The sequence below is a fragment of the Rhinopithecus bieti genome, unplaced genomic scaffold (genome assembly GCF_001698545.2).
Source record: "Rhinopithecus bieti isolate Rb0 unplaced genomic scaffold, ASM169854v2 scaffold_27006, whole genome shotgun sequence".
In the NCBI taxonomy this organism is placed as follows: domain Eukaryota; kingdom Metazoa; phylum Chordata; class Mammalia; order Primates; family Cercopithecidae; genus Rhinopithecus; species Rhinopithecus bieti.
The window spans coordinates 5,283,367-5,305,262 of NW_016813373.1; the positions used below are offsets into that span (position 1 = coordinate 5,283,367).

The following is a 21,896-nucleotide window of genomic DNA, read 5'->3' on the forward strand; positions in this document are numbered from 1 at the left end:
CTCTCCTGTCTCCTCTTCTCCCCCTCCTCTCTTCTCCTCTTCCTCTCCTGTCCCTCTCCTCTCCTTTCTCCTCTCCTCTCTCCTCTTTTTCCTTCCTTCCTCTTTTTTTTTTTTTTTTTAATGACAGACAGGGTCTCTGTCACCCAGCCTGGAACGCAATAATGCAGTTATAGCTCACTGCAGCCTTGAACTCTTGGTCCTAAGCAGTCCTCCTGCCTCAGCCTCCTGCCTCAGCCTCCTGAGTAGCTGGGACTACAGGCAAGGGCCACCACACCTGGCTGATTTTTTTTTTTTTTAACTTTTTTGTAGAGACAGAGTCTTTGCTGTGTTGGCCATGCTGTAGTCCCATGGCTGTGCACAGGTATGATCATAGCTAAATACAGCTTTGAACTCCTGGCTGTAAGGGATCCTCCTCCCTCAGCCTCCCAGGTAGCTGGGACTACAGGTGCACGGCAGTATGCCTGGGTAATCTTTTAATTTTCACTTTTTTTGTAGAGATGGGGCCTTGTTATGTTGTCCAGGTGGTCTCAGACTCCTGGCCCCAAGTAACTTTTTAATCATATCTGTTGCTGAAAGAGGCCGTTCTTTTCACAAAATTTCTATCTTTCTGATAGTTTGTAAGAATCACAGTGTTGAACTTAAAAGTAATTATTTATTTACATGCAACAGTGACTATATTAGAAATTAGGGGAAATAATATATTCCAGTTTGTAAGTATTCAAATAAGAATGAGATATTTATTTAATTTATTTAGATTTATTTTTTTCTAAAAATGATTTAAGCATATAAATCTTTAATTTATAAATTAAACCTGTAATTCTCAAAGCACTGGGAATTATAGGCATGAGCCACTATGAATGGCCCCATTTTCTTATATATAAAACAGGAATTATGGTAGCTACTTTTCAAGGCTGCAAGATTAAATAAGATGATGTTTGTAAGGCCCCTAATAAAATTGATTTAAGCCAAGCCCTCAGCAAGTGGTTTTGATACCATGTTGGAGATGATGGAGGAGAACTACTTATGTTGTCTTCATAATGTCTTAACTTCAATTTTTGGGAAATTTAGCATATCTCAAACAGAAATAAGATGTATATATATATTCAACACTTTAGTAGCAGGATAATTATTCCAACAATATATTAGTTGATCTTAAGTATCAAGATAAAAGAATACATTGTAAGTGTGATAATATAAGTAAATGTAAATTGTTTAAAATTTTTTTTAATTTTAACTTTTGTGGATACATAGTAGATATATGTATATATATATGAGGTATATAAGATGTTTTGATACAAGCATGTGATATAAAATAATCATCATGGAGAATGAGTTATCCATCCCCTCAAGCATAAATAAATGTAAATTTTGATGTTGAATTTATACACCAAATTGTTAGATTTTAGATTTTGTCCTCATTTTACTTAGCTTATTTTTCTTATATACTGGTAAGATCTTATAGATGCTGTAATACAGTAAAATGTAGAACGTATGCCACAAAATTAACCTGAATTAGAGTATTTTTGCATGCATGTGGAAGTCTGTAAAGGACATAATAACTTTCTATTTCTGATTTCTGAAGTAAACCTAGGCTTTTAATTTTGGCTATCCAGATAAAAGAACTTAGTATGTCAATGTCAGTTTAAAAGAAAAAGCAAAAAACAAAAAACACCTCCAATTAATCCTTACACTTGTTTTGATCTTCCTCTTTGATTCCTCTTAAGATATAGCCTAAACCTTCTTCACTGTTACAAGTCTTCACTTGATCCTGCTCAACTTACTCTCATACATGACCTAATCATTGTGAAAATGGAGGTCATCAGTTATGAAACCTCTTACTTTTGCCCATCCTACATCAGTATCCTCTGTACCACTCCACTGTCTTCCCAGAACATTTGTAATCCTCTTTGCCTGTGCCCATGATTCCACTTTCTGAATAGCATTTTTCCTATCCCTTTATGCAGATGTCCTCCTGCCCTTTAATCTTCAGCTCTGCTATCACCTATTCTAAAATATTTCTATAAAAAATAAGTACATAAATAAATTAGAGGTTTCTATACTACTGTGATACCAGCTAGGACATTTGACCAATAGAAACCCAATTCTTACTATATTGGCTTAAATTTAGTTTTTTATTTGTTTTGAATTTATTCAGATAATTTTGAACTAAATACTGTGACATGAAGATATTTCTAAAGGATTCTGCTTTTGAATCCTTTTGAGATGTGTCTTTTCAAAAGATTTCTCCTCCCATTTAAACCTCAGACCAACAGAAAACGAGCCTTATTTAGATACTCAATTACTAATTTAGCGTCTTAATTTGAAAGTTATAAGTGCTTTTTTAAATTAGTAATTTAAATTTATTGGAACCAGTTATTTAATGTTTAATTTTTTTAGCTTATTTTTCAGATAGACCAAGAATTGATGTAGTTTGAAATGGTTTTAAAATTTTGCATGCCAATTGCACATGCACATTATAGTCATTTCTGAGTTTTTATTTAATCTGTTTCAAGTAACTGTGGCCCAAAATAAAATAATATAGTCCTAATTTCAATGTGTGGATAATTTTTGTGCTACAGTACAAATTGCAGTACTATTCTTCCACAGCTAGGAGGCAGTCTGGTCAAAGAGTAAAATTTCTCTCCCAGTTCTAATGTGCAAACAAGATGATACACCGAATCTGGAATGAACACATAGTTTAAGCCATTGCATTTTCCGTGGCACTTAAGGCATTGTTCCTCATCTTCTGTTTGTAATTATGTAAAGTTACCACTAGTTTCTTGACAACGAAGTCTAGGTTACTATTAAAGTAAGCCCTAGTTTTCCACTTGATCTTTACATTAGTAACTTTTTAATCATATCCGTGGCTGAAAGAGGTCATTCTTTTCACAAAATTTCTATCTTTCTGATAGTTCATAAGAATCGTAGTGTTGAACTAAAAAGTAATCATTTACATGCAACAGTGACTATGTTAGAAATTAGAGAAAATAATATATTGCAGTTTGTAAGTATTCAAAGAAGAATGAGATATTTATTATTTACTTCTATTTATTTTTTCTAAAAATGATTTAAGGCTTTTTACAAAGAAGCATAAGTAAACGAGTGAAAATAAGTGTTAGTAATAAAGAGTCAAAGGGAAGTTAAAACAAGGAAAGCAAAATGGAGTTGGTGGTGAGATTGGTACACAAAAAATGTATGTATGACTAGATGTCCTAAACATCCTTGATATAGGAAGGGGGCTACATCTAGTAAGACGAAATTCATGGTGAGATTAGTACAAAAATGTATTCTATCAGATCCTGTGCACTTGGTGTAAGGTGGCTGGTAATTTGGCTCCAAACTTGGATGAAGAAGAGAAAAACCAACTATAAAATGTACAGTGCCTATGAGGGTAAAACAAACAAGAGGGACAATGTTTCTGACATTAGGGACAAAATTGTCTCTTGAGTGTTCTTCATAGGACAGTGGGTCATATAAGAATGTGTAATCAACATCTTTACATTGAAGGCAATGATAAGTTTATTTTATTTTTATTTTTATTTTGAGATGCAGTCTCGCTCTGTTGCCTAGGCTGGAGTGCAGTGGTGCGATCACGGCTCACCACGGCCTCCACCTCCTGGTTCAAGAAATTCTGCCTCAGCCTCCCGAGTAGCTGGGATTACAGGCACCCGCTACCATGCCTGATTAGTTTTTGTATTTTTAGTAGAAATGGGATTTCACCATGTTGGCCACATTGGTCTCCAACTTTTGACCTCAAGTGATCTGCCCACCTCAGCCTCTCAAAGTGTTGGGATTACAGGCATGAGCCACTGCACCTGGAGATAAATTTATTTTTCATAGAAGTATCATTTAGGTTTCTTGCAAAGACCAGGGGTTTTGAGGTAAAGCAGAATTTGGTAAGAGCAGTTTTGTGCCAGATCAACTAGAAAATGAAAAAATATTGACCTTTTTAAGCTTTATTTCTATTAGGTTTTTTTATGTACTTCTAAAATATGTATCACTGATACCAGTGACAAACCTATCTAAATATTCATAATATTTTTTCTCCTTTTAGATTCTGAAAAAGAGTTCCACATCCTCCCTCATCGAGTCTTTATTCCCCTTCCTGGATCCACTGTAATGTTGTGTGATTACAAATTTGATGATGAGCCGGCTGAAGAAATCAGGGACCATTTTATGGAGATGTTGGATCATGCAATTCAAATAGAAGATTTGAAAATTGCAGAGGAAATAAACACAGGTCATTATATGATGCTATTTAATAATCTGATTAGATTACAGCTAAGATTTTACCTATGAGATGTCTCGTTTAAATGGCATGTCTTTAGATTTTTTAAAGCTAATTCTGTTTGACACTTCAAAATATTAACTGAGACATTTTAAAATATATGTTTAATTTTCTACATGTCTAGACATACAGTGAGTATTTCCTGGGAAATTGTACCAAAATTTAAGATACTAAGGTATTTTTCAAGCTTAGCAAGTAGATCTTAATAAAACAAGTTCAGCATTAAGTAGGTAAAATTACATGTCAGACTTGGTAAGTAAGCATCATGTCAGAACAGTAAGTTTTAAAACACGAATTTACTAAACATTTTCTCCATATTATTTGCCATTTTTTAAATATCCCTTTCATGTAATTGGGATACTACGCCAAAACAGACAGTTCCAGAAATTAGATTACTTTCCTAGAGCGTAGATTTGCTGTACTATCTGGGTTTGATAACACATTTTTTCCCCTGGCCATCACTTTCACATTTGAATTTACACTTTGGAAGACTGTTTTGTTTTGTTTCACTTTCTTTTTGTTTCTAGTGAGTTCAGGGTATGAAAACATGTCTATAAATAAATATGTAAATTCCTTTTCTGATTTCTTAGTTATTCTTCTTTGCATAGTTAATTCTCCCTTCAGGAATAGGGTGTTTGATTCAGAGTGCGCTTGAGATTATAGTGAGTCAAGTTAGTATTTGATTGGGGAACTTCAAATCTATAGTAAACTGCCTCAAGTTAGTTGCAAACTACCCTTTAGTTTTTCAGCAATGCCAGATCATGATGTAGAGCAATAAGCTTGTTTCAGTGGGGAAAATAAAATATACTAAATTGCCCAGTGCGTGGTGTTAAAATAAAGAAGCAACTACTTTCTAATCCCATGAAAACTAATAATTTTAAAGCTATAACTGTAGCAGACGGAAAGAATCTGCTTTTGAAAGTAGACTGGTAAAAATGTTTACTGCTTTCCAAAGTTTATTTTCCCTGGTTAGTGACTGCATTATCTCTGCCAACCAAACTTAGAATCACGAGGACAGGGATTTTTGTTTGTTTTGTTCACTTGTCTATCGTTAATGCCTAGCAATAGTTCTTGAGCCATTCTGTTGTTGAATAGATCTTATAATGTTGGTAGGATTATTCGAATTGACCTAATTTAACCTGTTAATACTGAAAACTATATCCCTAGCAGATGGGGATTCACCTTCTATTCTTCTTTATTTTACATACCAATCTGCCTCCCTGTAACCTATTCTTTCAGTAATACGCAGCAATAAAACATGAGTACCACTTCCTCATTGAGACCATGCTTTAAATTTGAGAGCAACAAAAATGTTCTAAATATTTCAAAGCCGTATATTCTCATCTACCTTAAGCTGTTCTTTTTATTACAGTTTCCAGACCACATTTTTTTCTTACCACCTTGTTTGCCTTCCGGTAAATTAGGAATTTTTAACCTGTGAGCTCCAAAACCTTTGGTGTCAGAGCTGAACTTTTAGAAGGTTGACAAACCACTTGAAAGTAATTGTATGATTTTTTTCTGAAGAAAAGGTCTATCGCTTTCAAAGAGTTGGTAACTAAGAAAAATTAAAAATTACTTCTTAAATATACTCTGGTTTGCCTTTCTTGAAATATGTTACCCTGATGAAGTTAATGCTCTAAAACTAGTATCAGCCATTATTTATATATCTGCCAGGCACAGTTTTAAGAGTCTTACAAATACCAAATTATCATTCCTTATAACAGCCCTCTGATATAAATAATATTATTAATCCTGTTTTCCAGATGAGAGAATTAAGGCTCAGAAAGGCCAGGTAACTTTTCAAAGTTACATCGCTCATAATGGTGGAGCTAGAGTTTAAACTTAGGCAGTCTAGTTTTAGAGTCTGTGCCTCTTTTCTAAAAATTTTGTTTTACTGCCTTTCTGTGGGAGCTAAATAATGAAGTATAGTACTATTACTTTCCATGATCTAGATACATATTTTAGCCTGGCGTTCTTCATTCCATCCCTTTAAACATTTTCAAGTGTAAATAGATGATGTTACATTATCTTGGTTTAATTTCATCTAGATTATGTCAATATAATTTCTCATTTGTTGGCTGGAATCTTGGATCTCATTATGTTCATATAAACGTAATGTAAATATATGTTACGTTTATATATAATATAAACATATACATGTATATAAACATGTAATATAAACATTTTGTTTATATATAAATATAAATTATATTTATAAACATGTTTATATGTTTATGTATGTNCTGTGGGAGCTAAATAATGAAGTATAGTACTATTACTTTCCATGATCTAGATACATATTTTAGCCTGGCGTTCTTCATTCCATCCCTTTAAACATTTTCAAGTGTAAATAGATGATGTTACATTATCTTGGTTTAATTTCATCTAGATTATGTCAATATAATTTCTCATTTGTTGGCTGGAATCTTGGATCTCATTATGTTCATATAAACGTAATGTAAATATATGTTACGTTTATATATAATATAAACATATACATGTATATAAACATGTAATATAAACATTTTTGTTTATATATAAATATAAATTATATTTATAAACATGTTTATATGTTTATGTATGTGAATATGTTTATAAAATACAATATAAACAATATATAAAAATGTTTTCTTATAAAAATATGAAATATAAATATATATCATGTTTATAATTTTTCGAATTATTTGTCACATTCTTAGTGCATATCACATTCTTAAACTAAGAATGACTAAGGGTAGCACTGTATGCAAAACTTGCCCCATTCACAAGTTACTTTAAAAGTCAGATATAAAAGAATAGGGGGTCATTTCATCTAGGTTTTAAAATAATTCTTAAAATACTTCTGTCTTAAGTATTTTTAACTCATTTAATTTCATGTTGTATGTTAAACACAAGTAATTTCATGTTGTATGTTAAGCACAAGTATATAGACTAACACTATTTTATTCAGTTCTTTTTAAGTTATATTTTATTTTATTTTATTTTTTTGAGACGGAGTCTCGCTCTGTCGCCCGGGCTGGAGTGCAGTGGCTGGATCTCAGCTCACTGCAAGCTCCGCCTCCCGGGTTCACGCCATTCTCCTGCCTCAGCCTCCCGAGTAGCTGGGACTACAGGCGCCCGCCACCTCGCCCGGCTAGTTTTTTGTATTTTTTAGTAGAGGCGGGGTTTCACCATGTTAGCCAGGATGGTCTCGATCTCCTGACCTCGTGATCCGCCCGTCTCGGCCTCCCAAAGTGCTGGGATTACAGGCTTGAGCCACCGCGCACGGCCTTAAGTTATATTTTAACAAACAGTTAATAACAGAGGTTAATATTCTTCTTTACATTGCTAAGACATTAAAAAAAATTTAACTTGGGCAACATGGTGAAACCCTGTCTCTACAATAAAAACACAAAAATTAGCTGTAGAGGTTTTAGTGGGCCATGTTTACACCACTGCAGTCGAGCCTGGATGACAGAGTAAGACCCTGTCTCAAAAAAAAAAAAAAATTAAGTAGCTTTGACCACTGTAATGTATTCCTAAGAGGTAACTATGGTAACCTGGCATGACAGCCTCCCAAAACCAAAACTAAAACCCAATAAATTTGAATTCTCATGAAACCATTATATTTAACCATTGCATTTCAGCAAACATCTGTTGAGAGAGCAAAAAGGGCCTTTGCCTTTCTTGCTTAACTGTTGTATTTCTAGCACTTTACTAAGAGCTTAGCCTTAGCACATCATAGGTTGTCAGTAGATATTTGTTGACTGAATAAATTATTTATTTTGTCAGTCCTATGGATTGGGATCCAAAGAACAACAAAATGCTGATCCTCTCTTCAAGGAGCTAAGTAGATTTTTGTTTGTTTGTTTGTTTTTTCAGTCAGAGTCTTGCTCTGTCTCCTAGGCTGGAGTGCTCAGGTGCATTCTCAGCTCACTGAAACCTCTGCCTCCCAGGCTCAAGCGATTCTCTTGCCTCAGCCTCCTGAGTATCTGGGATTACAGGCATGTGCCACCAAGCCTGGCTAATTTTTGCATTGTTAGTAGAGATAGGGTTTCACCATGTTGGTCAGGCTGGTCTCGAACTCCTGACCTCGTGATCCACCCGCCATGGCCTCCCAAAGTGCTGGGATTACAGGTGTTAGTCACCATGCCCAGCCAATAGAGTTTTAAAAAAAATGTCTGTGTAGATACTATGTTTTTACTAACTTCAGGCTAGTTCAAACTAGGTAAACTCCTTCACTAAACTTTCTTGTAGTTCGCTCTTCTATGCTGTTCTTCTATAATACTTTACATACTTGTAATTATTTAAATCATCAATTGCGTATTTAATGTTGATCTTTCACATTAGACTATAAGATTTTTGAAAGTAAGTATTTATTTATCTGTGCCTAAAACATGGTAGATGTTCCTAAGTATTTGTTAGTGATTCATAAATACTGAATAAATGATTCTTAGGAAACTACAGCACATCTTGTTTTCACATTTATTTTATACTTGACAAATTATAAGCTTATGCCTGGACAGACAAGGTTTTTAAGGTTTGTGTAGTATAGTATACTGAACATGTTGAAGGTTTAAAAAGGCCATAATATTCATAGATGTATGGCTGAAAATGTATAGTTCAGAACATTTTCAGGAGTATTGAACGTTTAAGACATGAAATTATGTCTTTTATATGAAAATATGTAGCACTAGTTGTTGTCCCAGAAATTTTAATCTAGTTTACAGCATTTAGTATGTCTATTTATCAGATGTTTATTAAGCTTATGCTCTGTTCAAGACAATATAATAGATATGAATCAATAACTTGATTCCTTTCCTTTAGAAGCCTAGAGGAAAGATAGAATGTATATGCGTGATTAGTTATGCAGAGAATGTAGTAAGGTCCTAAGAGTACCTAAGTACTCCATCAAAATTAGTGATCAGAATTTTAGGGTCTCCAGTGATTTGGTTAATAATTTAATCAGAAAAAAGTCTCTATTATAGACATTACCAGTAATCTATAATATACAGTAACAAAGTTTTGGCATTCCTATATTAAAATTTTAGTGGACCAGGCACGATGGCTCATGCCTGTAGTCCCAGCACTTTGGGAGGCTGAGGCGGGTGGATCACCTGAGGTCAGGAGTTCAAGACCAGCCTGACCAACATGGAGAAACCCCGTCTCTACTAAAAATACAAAGTTAGCAGGGCATGGTGGTGCATGCCTGTAAACCCAGCTACTCGGGAGGCTGAGGCAGGAGAATCACTTGAATCCGGAAGGCGATGGTTGCAGTGAGCCAAAATCGTGCCATTGCACTCCAGCCTGGGCAACAAGAGTGAAACTCTGTCTCAAAAAAAAAAAAAAAAAAAAAAAAAAAAATGTAGTAAATTATTTCCCTTTTTGTATTTATTACAGTTGAGTATCCCAAATCTGAAAATCTAAAATCTGAAATGCTCCAAAATTTGAACCTTTTTGAGCACTGATATGCTCAAAGGAAATATTCAGTAGAGCATTTCAGATTTTGGATTTTTGGATTAGGAATGCTAAGCTGGTGTACTGCAAATATTTCAGAATTCAAAAAAATCTGAAATCTGAAACACTTACGATCCCAAGCATTTTGGACAAGGAATACTCAACCTGTACTACTTTTATGTTTCACTTCAACTGAAAGGTCACTGAAAGCACATACCAGTTTTATAAATTGATGCTCTATACAGTGTATAATCCTATTTGTGTTGAAAGTTTCATAGTTTTGAATGATGTTTACTTTTGCAAATAAATAAAAGTTTTAATTTTAGCCTCAAAACAATATACTTTTTATCCATTATTGTCAGATACAAATGCTAGTCTCTAATGAACTGTTTATTTATATACTAAATATATTTTAATCCTCTTTCTTGAGTTCCCTCAGTAAACTTTATCATTAGCATTATTTGTACCTTGTTAAATATTAACATGAACCAGTAAATATGGAATACCTTAAAATAACTTTAAAATCTTAGATAATATAAATATTAATATATATGTCTGATTTATGGATTTTAATTTTCATAAACCTTTAATATTAAAACTTAGTTATATGTTTCACACTGTATTTAAAAATTATTTACTGTCTATATTTCTCTTTTTTATGCTGACAGTCTAGTATAGAGATGGATTAACAGTAGGAAGAGTTTAATATTACAAGAACAAAGGAAGCAAAACAGCAATTTGGAAAGTTTAGGTGTGTATACTTACATGTGTGCCATATTAAACTCATGGTTTCTAGATGATATTACACATTTTTCTAATATTGTATAATGTATTGAAGATCTTTCAGTATGGTAGGTATGATCCTTTCAGGACTCTGCCCTGTTTTTGAAACTTACGTGAATCTCGAGTGAGTGAGTGAGTGAGTGATGTCTATTCTTGGTTGCCTATTATGTATTAGGATTCTGCAGATAAAATATATAGTCCTGACTCTCAAGAAGCCCACAGTGCAATGGGAAATACAAAGAAATGAGTTACTCCAAAACAAAGTGGCCCATGTGCTATAATGTGCTGATCTGTGGCTTTATTATTAATATCTAATTATTTAAAATTATTAATTGCTAAAACCACTAATAACTCTATAACAGGAATGAACAGAGAAGCGTCAGAACTCTTAGCAGAGGCACTATCTCTGTAAGGGACTCAGGGAAAGCTTCTTAGAGCAGGTGGCATTTGAGTTCATTCTGAAGGATGAATACAAGTAAAAGTAGCTTTTTAGGAATTGAACACTGGTATGAGATGTATTACAACCAAGAATATGACTTACCTAGAAGTATATTAGTTTTGCTTCATCAAGCATTTGTTAAATTGGAAGGAATGATTTAGTAATTATGCATATTTATTATAAAGAACACATTCTCAAATAATAGAATAAAACATACATTTTAATAGAAAATTAAGTGCCTTTACATAAACATCGTATGTTTTTTAAGAATTATATGCACTTATTCACTCATTTACTCATTTAATCATTTACTCAAAGATATTAGATGCCACAATTTTACGAAGATAATGTCCAGGAGTCCAGGCCTGCCACTTAGAACTAACCTTAAAGAAGTCCCCTCTGAGTCCTAGATTCTCTTGGGGTTGCTGTGAGAATTTGGTAAAACTGTTAGGGAAAATACTTTCTAAACAGAGATATATAAATGGAGGATGATGTTAACACATTGTTAGGCTTTTAAATACTGAACCTCTGACTTGTAATGAAAAATATTAATGTTAAAGTATGAAAATGTTTTATAATATGTGTAAGTTTTCCTAAATATTTGAAATTAGAGTTTCCATATAAAATAAACCACAAAAAAGTGGAGCTCAAATGTTCAAATTCAGAAATTGGAATCAATTACTACATATTTAGGAACGTTAAATTTGCTATAAATATTTTGCTTTATCTTCTAAGTATTTAACATTACAGGTTGAGTATCCCTAATCTGAAAATCTGAAACACAAAATGCTCCAAAATTAGAAACTTTTTGAGCACCAACATGATACTCAAAGGAAATATGCTCATTAGAACATTTTGGGTTTTGGATTTCAGATTACGGATGCTCAACCAGTAAGTATAATGCAAATAATCCAAAATTTGGAAAAAAAAAATCATTTCAGGTAAGGGATGCTCAACTTATATTATTTACCGGATTATTACTTGTTTCTGTTATATAGTATAGTTGCCAAGTAGTTGCTATGTTTAAAATACATATTTGCCAAGTAAGTATCTTAAAATAACATACTTTTAAATGACTTAAGACATGAGGAACAATTTGTCAAACTGACTCACTTGAGGTGACGGATAACTGGCTTTAAAATTTCTTAGCTGTGTTAGTCATCTCCTTGTTGACATTAACTTAATAATTTCAATGTACTTTTATCAACAGTACCATCTAAAAAATTTTGAAGTCACACCTTTAAAATCTGGTGAACCTCATCTTTGCCAGTATCAGAGCTGAAATTAATTTTGTCATTTGGATAAACATTGACAATTATAAAGGAAAATGAGTAATACTGAAGATACAATTTTATGGCTACATCGCTGACTATAATTATACATCAGTAATTTAGGATTTAGGGATAGGAAGAACACAGCCAACGAAGGAGTTCAAGTCTTAATATTTTATTTTAAGCTTTTAAATAGTCCTGCCTACCTATCAGCAGCTTGGAATGAAATCTGAACATGTCTGCAACTTTTGCATGCATTCACAGCCCTTGTTTTCTCTATCTTTTTGACAGCTGCTCAAGAGAAGATACTTCTTGTTTGAGTTTCAATTCATGGTTTTATTAAAGGCGAGAGCGCGTGAATCCTTGTTCTGATGAATATTACATTTCTTAAAATAATGATCAATTTTCGATTTGTCTGAATTAAAATACGAGAGAGTGTGACGATCTAATGTTGTATTGAATCACTGTGTTATGTATTTAAGCGAGAGAGAGAGAGAATACTGGGTGAAAAACACAGGCCTGAGATTTAGAGAGCGTAACAAGCCTCGCGAGAGAGAGAAGGTAAACACAATAAATTGCTATTCTTTTGTTATGATACAAACATTCTGCTTCAGTAAATCATCTCAAATTGTTATCAAAACCGACATGATTTTATGATGACAGATTTAAAAATGGAAATGAGCAGGGCAAGAGAGCGCGTTATAAATTATTTGTGCAGAGTACAATCTTCTAGAGCATGATCTTCATATGTAATATTCAATGTTAAATATATAAGTAATATGACAACTAAAACAATTTTGTTTTTTTTTTTGTATGCAAGTATTCAAGTAATAAAGTTCCTATAGCAAATAGGTATAATTCACACCATCCATTATTTTTGTTTATTATCTGATATAAGGATTTTATTGGCCCAAATATGGGGGAAAAAAAATAAACCTTTTTTTTTTTTTGAGACGGAGCCCAGGCTGGAGTGCACTGGCACTATCTTGGCTCACTGCAAGCTCCACCTCCTGGGTTCACGCCATTCTCCTGCATCAGCCTCCTGAGTAGCTGGGACTACAGGTGCCCGCCACCACGCCTGGCTAATTTTTTTTTGTATTTTTAGTAAGAGATGGGGTTTCACCATGTTAGCCAGGATGGTCTCAATCTCCTGACCTCGTGACCTGCCCACCTTGGCCTCCTGAAGTGCTGGGATTACAAGCGTGAGCCACCGTGCCCAGCCAAAAAATACCTTTTTAACAGAGATATTTGCTCATAGAGCCAAATGTTGTTTTTGTTTTTATTTAACGTAAAATTGTATTAGCCATTCAACTTTTAGACCTATGGACTGAAGTTGGAAGAAATTTTAAATTACTAGGCTAATATAGTCTGGAACCGAGGTATTATAGCCCTTGAGAAACCTAGAAACTGGAAATATAGAAAACTAGATATTCCTAGAGACAGTTCATAAGAATTTGTTGTTCTTTGTGACTGGTTTCATGTGAGAATAGAAAAAAAAAGGGGGGGGGGGGGTTTTTTTTGTTTTAAAGAAATTTAGTTGTATGCTTGAAGAAGAAAAAAAAGAATGGTGGCATCCTTGATTCTAATAAGATAGTTACTAGGAATTATTTATGAAAATCAAACTTTATGAGAAATTAATGACAAGTAGGTAATTTTTTTTTCTTTTTCATCCATTTTGGTATCATAGATACCTATTTCAGTAAGTTTATATGTCATTCTTTTGAACTTGTGCTAGTATATTAGGGTGCAAAGATGTCTGTAAGAACATTGTAAATTCAACAATAAGCTATTTTACTTTAAACAATAATATTTACTATCTCTCTTGAGTTATCTGTCTCTTTTTTGGGGAGTGGTGAGGGTAAATAAACAGATCAATCTAAAGTAGTTGCTTTCATAACCTAGTTCCCTAGAGTTCTATAGAGTAGCATTCTTCTGTCACCTCTAGGATAGAAGTAAGGAGCTGGTCTGACTCCAGGAGTCCTCCCTCCCAGCTTCAGCCTGGCTAGCATACTTTCATCTTTTTTACACACTGGGAATTTCTGTCAGATTTTCTTTGTTTTCATAGGATTCTTCAGTCCTAGGGGAAAAAAATTGAAAACTGTTAGCCTGTGTGGTCTCTGAGGATGTTATCAGTTCACACACTTTCATTGAGCATTAAATAAATTCAGATAGGCCAACCTACATAAATTGCTGTCAGCATAATGAAGTAGAAAGAGAACTTGTGTCCAAGTCATCAGTCAAATGCCTGTGATGGTCAAATACGCACTTTAACCTTCCAGGTCATGTTTTCCATTTGTAAAATGTGATAATGTCCTTGCCTTGCTTACCATTCAGAGTTGTTTTAAGGTCAAAATTTTTATCATAGTTTAAATTTCAAGTTGGATCAAGAGTCAGCAGATTTTTTTTGTGCAAATAAATATTTTAGGCTTTGTGAGCCACATAGGGTCTTTTTCACATATTCTTTTTTTTAACAGTGTTTTAAAATATAAAAAATAGATTTTAGTTTAAGAGCTTTTACAAAAATAGGTCATGAGCCAGAGGCCCATGTACTGCAATGTGCTAGTCACTGGTTTTATTACTAATATCTAATTATTTGAAATTATTAATTGCTAAAACCACCAATAATGATATAAATTAAGCTGGGCACGGTGGCTCCCACCCACCGTGTGATCCCAGCACTTTGGGAGGCCAAGGCGGCAGATCCCTTGTGGTCAGGAGTTGGAGACCAGCCTGGCCAACATGGCGAAATCCCGTCTCTACTAAAAATACAAAAACTAGGCCGGGCGTGGTGGCTCATGGCTGTAATCCCAGCATTTTGGGAGGCCAAAGTGGGCGCATTACCTGAGGTCAGGAGTTGGGGACCAGCCAGACCAACGTGGCAAAAGCCTGTCTTACTAAAAATACAAAAGTTAGTGGGGCGTAGTGGCGCACCCCTGTAGTCCCAGCTACTCGGGAGGCTGAGGCGGGAGAATTGTTGAACCTGGGAGGTGGAGGTTGCAGTGAGCCGAGATCACGCCATTGCACTACAGCTTAGACGACAGAGCAAGACTCTGTCTCAAATAAATAAATAAAATAAATTAAAATGCAAAGATTAGCTGGGTGTGGTGGCAGGCGGCTGTAATCCCAGCTACTCAGGAGGTTGAGGCAAGAGAATCACTTGAACCTGGGAGGCGGAGGTTGCAGTGAGCTGAGCTCATGCCACTGCACTCCAGCCTGGGTGACAGAGTAGACTCTGTCTCAAAAAAAAAAAAAAAAGTAACTTAGTCTCAGGAGTGAAGTTTACTCTGCTATGAATTTTGGTATAAATTTATCTCTACTACTATATAGTAACCAAATTATTATTATTATTATTATTATTATTTTTGAGACAGAGTCTCACTCTTTCACCCAGGCTGGAGTGCAGTGGCGTGACCTCGGCTCACTGCAACCTCCATCTCCCAGGTTCAAGCATTCTCCTGCCTCAGCCTCCCAAGTAGCTGGGACTGCAGATGCATGCCGCCATGCCCAGCTAATGTTTTGTATTTTAGTAGAGACAGGGTTTCACCATGTTGCCCAGGCTGGTCTTGAACTGCTGAGCTCAGGCACTCTGCCTGCCTCAGCCTCCCAAAGTGCTGGGATTACACGCATCAGCCACCACGCCTGACCAACAAATTACAATTTTTGAAAGTCATTCAGAACTGGCTGTGTGGCCCTCCTGATTTAGTTCAGATAATACATTGTAAAAGCAACGGCAGCAAAGCAAAAATTGACAATGGGTCTAATTAAACTAAGAGCTTGCACAGCAAGAATACATCAGAGTGAACAGGCCAACCACGAATGGGAAAGAAATTTTGCACCTACTCATCTACAAAGGGCTAAGTATCCAGAATCTACAAGACTCAAACAAATATACGAGAAAAACACCCCATCAAAAGTGGAAAGGATACTGACAGACATTTCTCAAAGAAGATATTCGTACAGCCAAAGACAATGAAAAAATGCTCATTCACTCGCCATCAGCAGAAATGCAATCAAACAACACAATGGAATACCATCTCCACACCAGTTAGAAATGGCAATCATTAAGAAGTCAGAAACAACGGTGTTGGGAGGATGTGGAGAAATAGGAACACTTTTACTGTTGTGGGATTGCTAAATAGTTCAACTTATAGAAAACCGTATGGCAAATTCCTCAAGGTCAGAATAGATGTACCATATGAACCCAGCCAATCCCCCTACCTGGTATAGTACCCAAAGGATTATAAAATTATTCTACTACAAAGACCACATGCTATCACTATGTTTATTGCGGCACTTTCCCAATAGCAAAGACTTGGAATCAACCCAAATGTATCTGTGCACGACTGGATTAAGAAATGTGGCCATATACACCATGAAATACTATGCAGCCATAAAAAGGATGATTATGCGTCCTTTGTAGGACTGGATGCAGCTGGGAACATCATTTCTTACAAACTATCACAAGAACAGAAACCAACCCGCATTTCTCACTCATAGGTGGGAACTGAACATATGAGATCACTTGGACTCGGGAAGTGGGAAATCACGCACGGCCTATCATGGGGGGGGGAGGAGGGGATTGCCATTGGGGAGTTATACATGATATAATGATGAATTGTGGGTGCTGACGAGTTTGATGGGTGTCAGCACACCACATGGAAAGTATACATATATAACAAACCCTGCCGTTATGCACATGTACCACTAGAACTTAAGTATAATTAATAAAAAAAAAAAAGCTACATTAGTTTTGAAAACTTCAATTTGACATATATTCTATTAAATTTAATTCACTACAATGAAATGAGCCAATTCTTTGTTATATAAAAACAAGTAGAATGAAAAGGTGTTGTTGTATAGTTTTTTATAAAGTTTTTAAAACTCAGTTTCATTTGTTATTATTTTATGTGAAATTTATTATTATTATACTCTTTCAGCTTGTATGAGTTCCTCTATGAATAGTCAAGCTTCATTGGACAACACAGATGATGAACAACCAAAACAGCCAATTAAAACTACAATGTTATTGAAAATTCAGCAGAACATAGGTATTTAATTTTACTTCTTTGATAGCACTGAAAACATAGATTTGAGTTTTCTTGTTACTTTAAAATTTTTGTATTTCATTTCGCTTTCTTAAGATTGCTAGACTTAGCAGTATTTATTGAGTATTATGGAAAGTGCCAGGCCCTAGAGATAGAAAGACTTATAATTCATACATTGTCATGGGTGCCTTCAAAGATGACACATCCTATTAATTTTTAAAACATTCTTAAAAGAAAAAATGCAGAGTTTTGGGAATTAGTTAGTATAGTAGGGCTAATGTTTTACAAACTGGTATTCCTAGAATTACTATCACAGGAGGTTTTGATGTGTGTTCTATGACAAAAAATGTCAAATTCAAGTCAGGAATTTTATAATGTATTTTTATATTTTAAAGGCTCTAAGAAATGCAGAATTATTTTAACATTTTCAGACTTTTTGAACAAGGAGCATGCAGACTATTGTTTAATGGGGTAACAATTTGAGAAATACTAAGTATTAAGACTTCTGACTGAGAGTTAGGAGCCAGAAGATTTAATTGTAGTTCTTGTCATTCATTAGATAAATTTAATTAATTTTTTTGTACGTGTGTGTGTCTGTCTGTCTGGACTACTATGGCCAGTTTCTTTCTTTAGCTTACTATAATCAGGAAAAAATAAAAGTTACAACTTAGATATACTAATTCTTAGATTTTATAATGGTTGAACATGAACTTCTGCAGTTTTCAGTAGCTACACAAGTTACACAAGTGGCTTTACATTGTAATGGTTGAGAACTGCTGCCTACTGGAACTGCCTTTTTTTTTTTTAACCTAAGTAGCATAAGATAGTTGGTATGCCAATAAAAATATTTATATAAGCCCTTTAAAGTGTTTGTTATTTTTTCTCTTAGATACGTCTCAGTGCACATTTGTGCAAGAAAGATACTTTATCCAACATTCGAAGTCTAGTTTTTCAACTTATGACTATATTTTTCTCTAAGATGTTGCTGCCTTTTAGTATATACATATGTATGTGTATGTAAGATTGTTTGTTTCTGTGTTTGTGTATTGTCGTTTTTTAGGCCCATCAGTTACCCACATTTCAGAGCCTAGGATTAGTTTGGCCTTTCTTTTGCTCATTCCATTTTCATTTGTTCTGTGTTTGTTTTACTTTTAGGTGTGATTGCAGCATTTACAGTTGCAGTCCTTGCTGCTGGTATCTCCTTTCATTACTTCACTGATTAGGGTGAGGCACAAAGAGTTTCTTGATCATCCAGAGAACATTGACAGATAATTATGAATAATAAAGATGTTAATCCATCTGTATTTAAAACAGTAGCAGCCAGATCTGCTGCCATGATGCCTATTTGGTGTGTTTCTGATTAAAATGAAATCACAAGCTGCCTTGTTTAGCCTGCTTTACATTGTAGGTGGCCCACATTTCCAGAAATAAAGTTATGCATCTAGATGGAAGCTGCATGTAACAAATCATTATTATCTATTTTTTAAAAGGTTCAAAATGATGGGATATGATCATAGATTTTAGTCTTACTAATCTGAATCACATATTAATCAGGACATTAAAAAATTGAACAGAGGCATGGTGGCTCACACCTATAATCTCAACGCTTTGGGAGGCTGAGGCAGGAGGATCACCTGGGGCTAGGAGGGAGTTGGAGACCAGCCCGGATGACATAATGAGATTCTGTCTCTACTGGAAAAAAAAAAAAAAATAGCTGGACATGGTGGCATGCAGCTCTAGTCCCAACTACTTGCAACTACTTGGAGGCTGAAGCGGGAAGATCACTTGAGCCCAGGAGTTTGAGGCCTCAGCGAGCTATGATCGCACTACTGTACTCCAGCCTGAGTGACAAAATGAGAACTTGTCTCTAAAATAAATAAGTAAATTTAAAAGTAAAAAAAAAATAGTAATTTGAACAGTCAATGTTGATGCAACGTCTTAATAATAGAGCACCAGGAGAAATTTCTACCAAGTGAAACAACAACCTTACGATAAGCTCATCTTCTAGGAGTTTTCTAACATGCACTCATTTCCTATATACTGTGTGTTTTATTCTGATCAAGGGGTAGGGAACCTTTCCAGAGAGGTCCCATTAGTAAGAAATGACATAAAATATGTGCTTTCTCAGGTTACTATATAACTGTTTTAGTATACTTAATATACAAAATAAGACTTTTGCTTCCAGCAAGTATGTTAGGCTAGATATTATAAAACAACTAGATCCTGAATAAAATCTGCTTTTGAATGGGTTCACAGGAAGTAGGAGAACTTTCAAGAACCATACTTCTACCTTTCCTCTGCCACAAGAAATGGATGCATTTTAAGTTAGGAGTCATGAATACTGTATTGACCATACAAGTGGACTATGCTTGTCTGGATGGCAGATACCAATAGCAACACTGCCATATTCAGTTTGCCTCAAATCAGAAACAAGAAGACATCTGAATCTGAGATGCTGCCCTAGAGAGGACAGTTAAAGAAGTTCCAGTGGCCCTCAGTTTGTAGTGCTGTAGCTCCGGGCAGAAGCAAGAGGGAAACATTCGTAATTTAGTTACAAGATTCCTATAGATTATTATCAAGTAGTATTATTTTATGACTAGAGATCACAGGCACTAGTTGAAACAAACTAACATGACAAGGAAGCTATAGAAAAAATAAACATTGAACTCAGTTCTTCAAGGTTTCATCACCAACATAAGAAATGAAGTTGGAACCACAGGCAGATCTGAAAAACAAATAGAATTCCTAGAAATGAGAAGTATTTATTGAAATAAGAAAAAAGCCCTCAGATATGGTGAATATTTTATTAGACTCAGCTGAAGAGACAAGTGAACTATGAGCTGGATCTAAAATTACTCAGTGAGCAGCGAGGAGAAAGAAGGAGCTAGAAAACATTAGAAAGTTAAGAGAGTTGGAGGGAAGAATTATTAAGACTAGGAGTACTAGAAGGAGAGAATTTAGAGAATGATGGAGAGGCATACTTGAAAAGATAACAATTTTCCGAATTTGTTGGAAAAACATGAATTCATAGCTTCAGAAAGCACAATATATACCAAACATATATTTAAATAAAATCCAGGCCTAGACTCAAGGTATTGTAAATGATAAGATACCAAATAGAAAATTTTAAAAGCAACCATGGGGAGAAAAAGATCATCATCAGTGAAGGCAAAACAGTCAAATACTTAGTAGGCTTCCTAACAGCAACGATGTACCCAAAAGAGGGTAGAATTCTGAGAAAAACTGTTAGCTTAGAATTTGCAACAAGTGAAACTGAAACAAACACAGGCTGAGATGAAAAACAGTTATCCTCAGCAGAACTTCAGTAAAGAGACTACAAAAGGATGATCTTCAAGAAGGAAAATGATTCTAAAAGGATGATCTGAAATTGAAAAACTAGCATAAGTAATTTAAACTGTTTGGATAAAACAATTATAATGAAAAGTGTTTATAAGAAATTGTAAACAAATGTAAAACTAAATAAACGTTATGCAACATTAATAATGTGGAATTTTTAAATAAGGATATAATTGAAAAACTGGATAATAGCGGTTGGCTGGCAGAAGGGTGATTGGAATTAGAGTGTTCTGAGGTTCTTTTATTCCGAAAACTGGTTAAGATACTGTTTAACCTTAAAATTGACTATGTTATAATAAATATGTGTAATCAGAGTTCAGGGGTAACTGCCACAAGAATAGGTAGGGGATTGGCCAGGCACTGTGGCTCACACCTATAATCAGCATTTTGGGAGACTGAGGCGGGCAGATCACTTGGGGTCAGGAGTTTGAGACCAGCCTGGCCAACGTGGTGAAACCCCGTTCTACCAAAATACACAAAAATTAGCCGGGCTTGATGGCAAGTGCCTGTAATCCCAGCTACTCTGGAGGGTGAGGTGCGAGAATCACTTGAACCAGGGAGGTGACAGTTGCAGTGAGCCGAGATCGTGCCACTGCACTCCAGCCTGGGTGACAGAGTGAGACCCCATCTCAAAGAAAAAAAGAAAGATAAGGGATGAATCATTGCAAAGGAAAAGAACTTTAAAATACAGAATAGGTATGCAATAACGTAGTACGAATAAAGGAAGAAATTATGGAGGTGGGGGAGTGAAGTTAGAAAGTAAGATAATAATAACAAGTCTAATATTAATTAAATATGAATAGACAATTACCCGATTAAATGATAGCATTGGTCAGATATTTTAAAACCCAACTAGGCTTTTAAAACACCTAAAATATTAGACACGAAGAGATTGAAAGTAAATGTTTTTTAAAATGAAGTAGGTAAATACTAAAACTCGCTTTAGTGATATTAAATCAAAATAATTAGATTTATGATATTAAAGATTGAGAAGTCTATTAAAAGTAGTTAAAGGATCAATTTACTAGGCATATATAACAATTTTCAGTGTGCCTTTAGCATATGAAATGGCCTCAAAATGTATGAACTGAAGCAACAATAGGGCTGAAGCAACAAATTGAACAACGATGGGAGATTTCAACAACTGATTAATGGTAAAGACTTAGTGAAAGCATTCTTAATATTGAGTCAATAAACATTTAGAATAACGTATTAAACAAAGAACATTTTTCTTAAGCATTGTATATTAGCAAAAATTGACCATGTATTTTAGGCAT

General features: G+C 34.7%; 1 protein-coding gene across 2 annotated transcripts in view; it reads left to right on the forward strand.

The window, feature by feature from the left end:
• Positions 1-18,957, forward strand: part of ODR4 (odr-4 GPCR localization factor homolog) — a 44,790-nt gene extending 25,833 nt beyond the window's left edge. Inside the window, exons 12-15 of one of the 2 annotated variants that reach the window (XR_001880678.1) lie at positions 4,055-4,240; positions 10,393-10,475; positions 17,155-17,265; positions 18,418-18,639. Coding sequence is in view for 1 of the 2 variants with exons in the window: in XM_017848105.1 (XP_017703594.1) it covers positions 4,055-4,240; positions 17,155-17,265; positions 18,418-18,485 (365 nt within the window). In the remaining variant the exon portion in view is untranslated. Of the gene's footprint in view, positions 1-4,054; positions 4,241-10,392; positions 10,476-17,154; positions 17,266-18,417 lie in introns of both variants that reach the window. The other variant, XM_017848105.1, reaches the window with a different exon arrangement.
• The last annotated feature ends 2,939 nt before the right edge of the window (positions 18,958-21,896 follow it).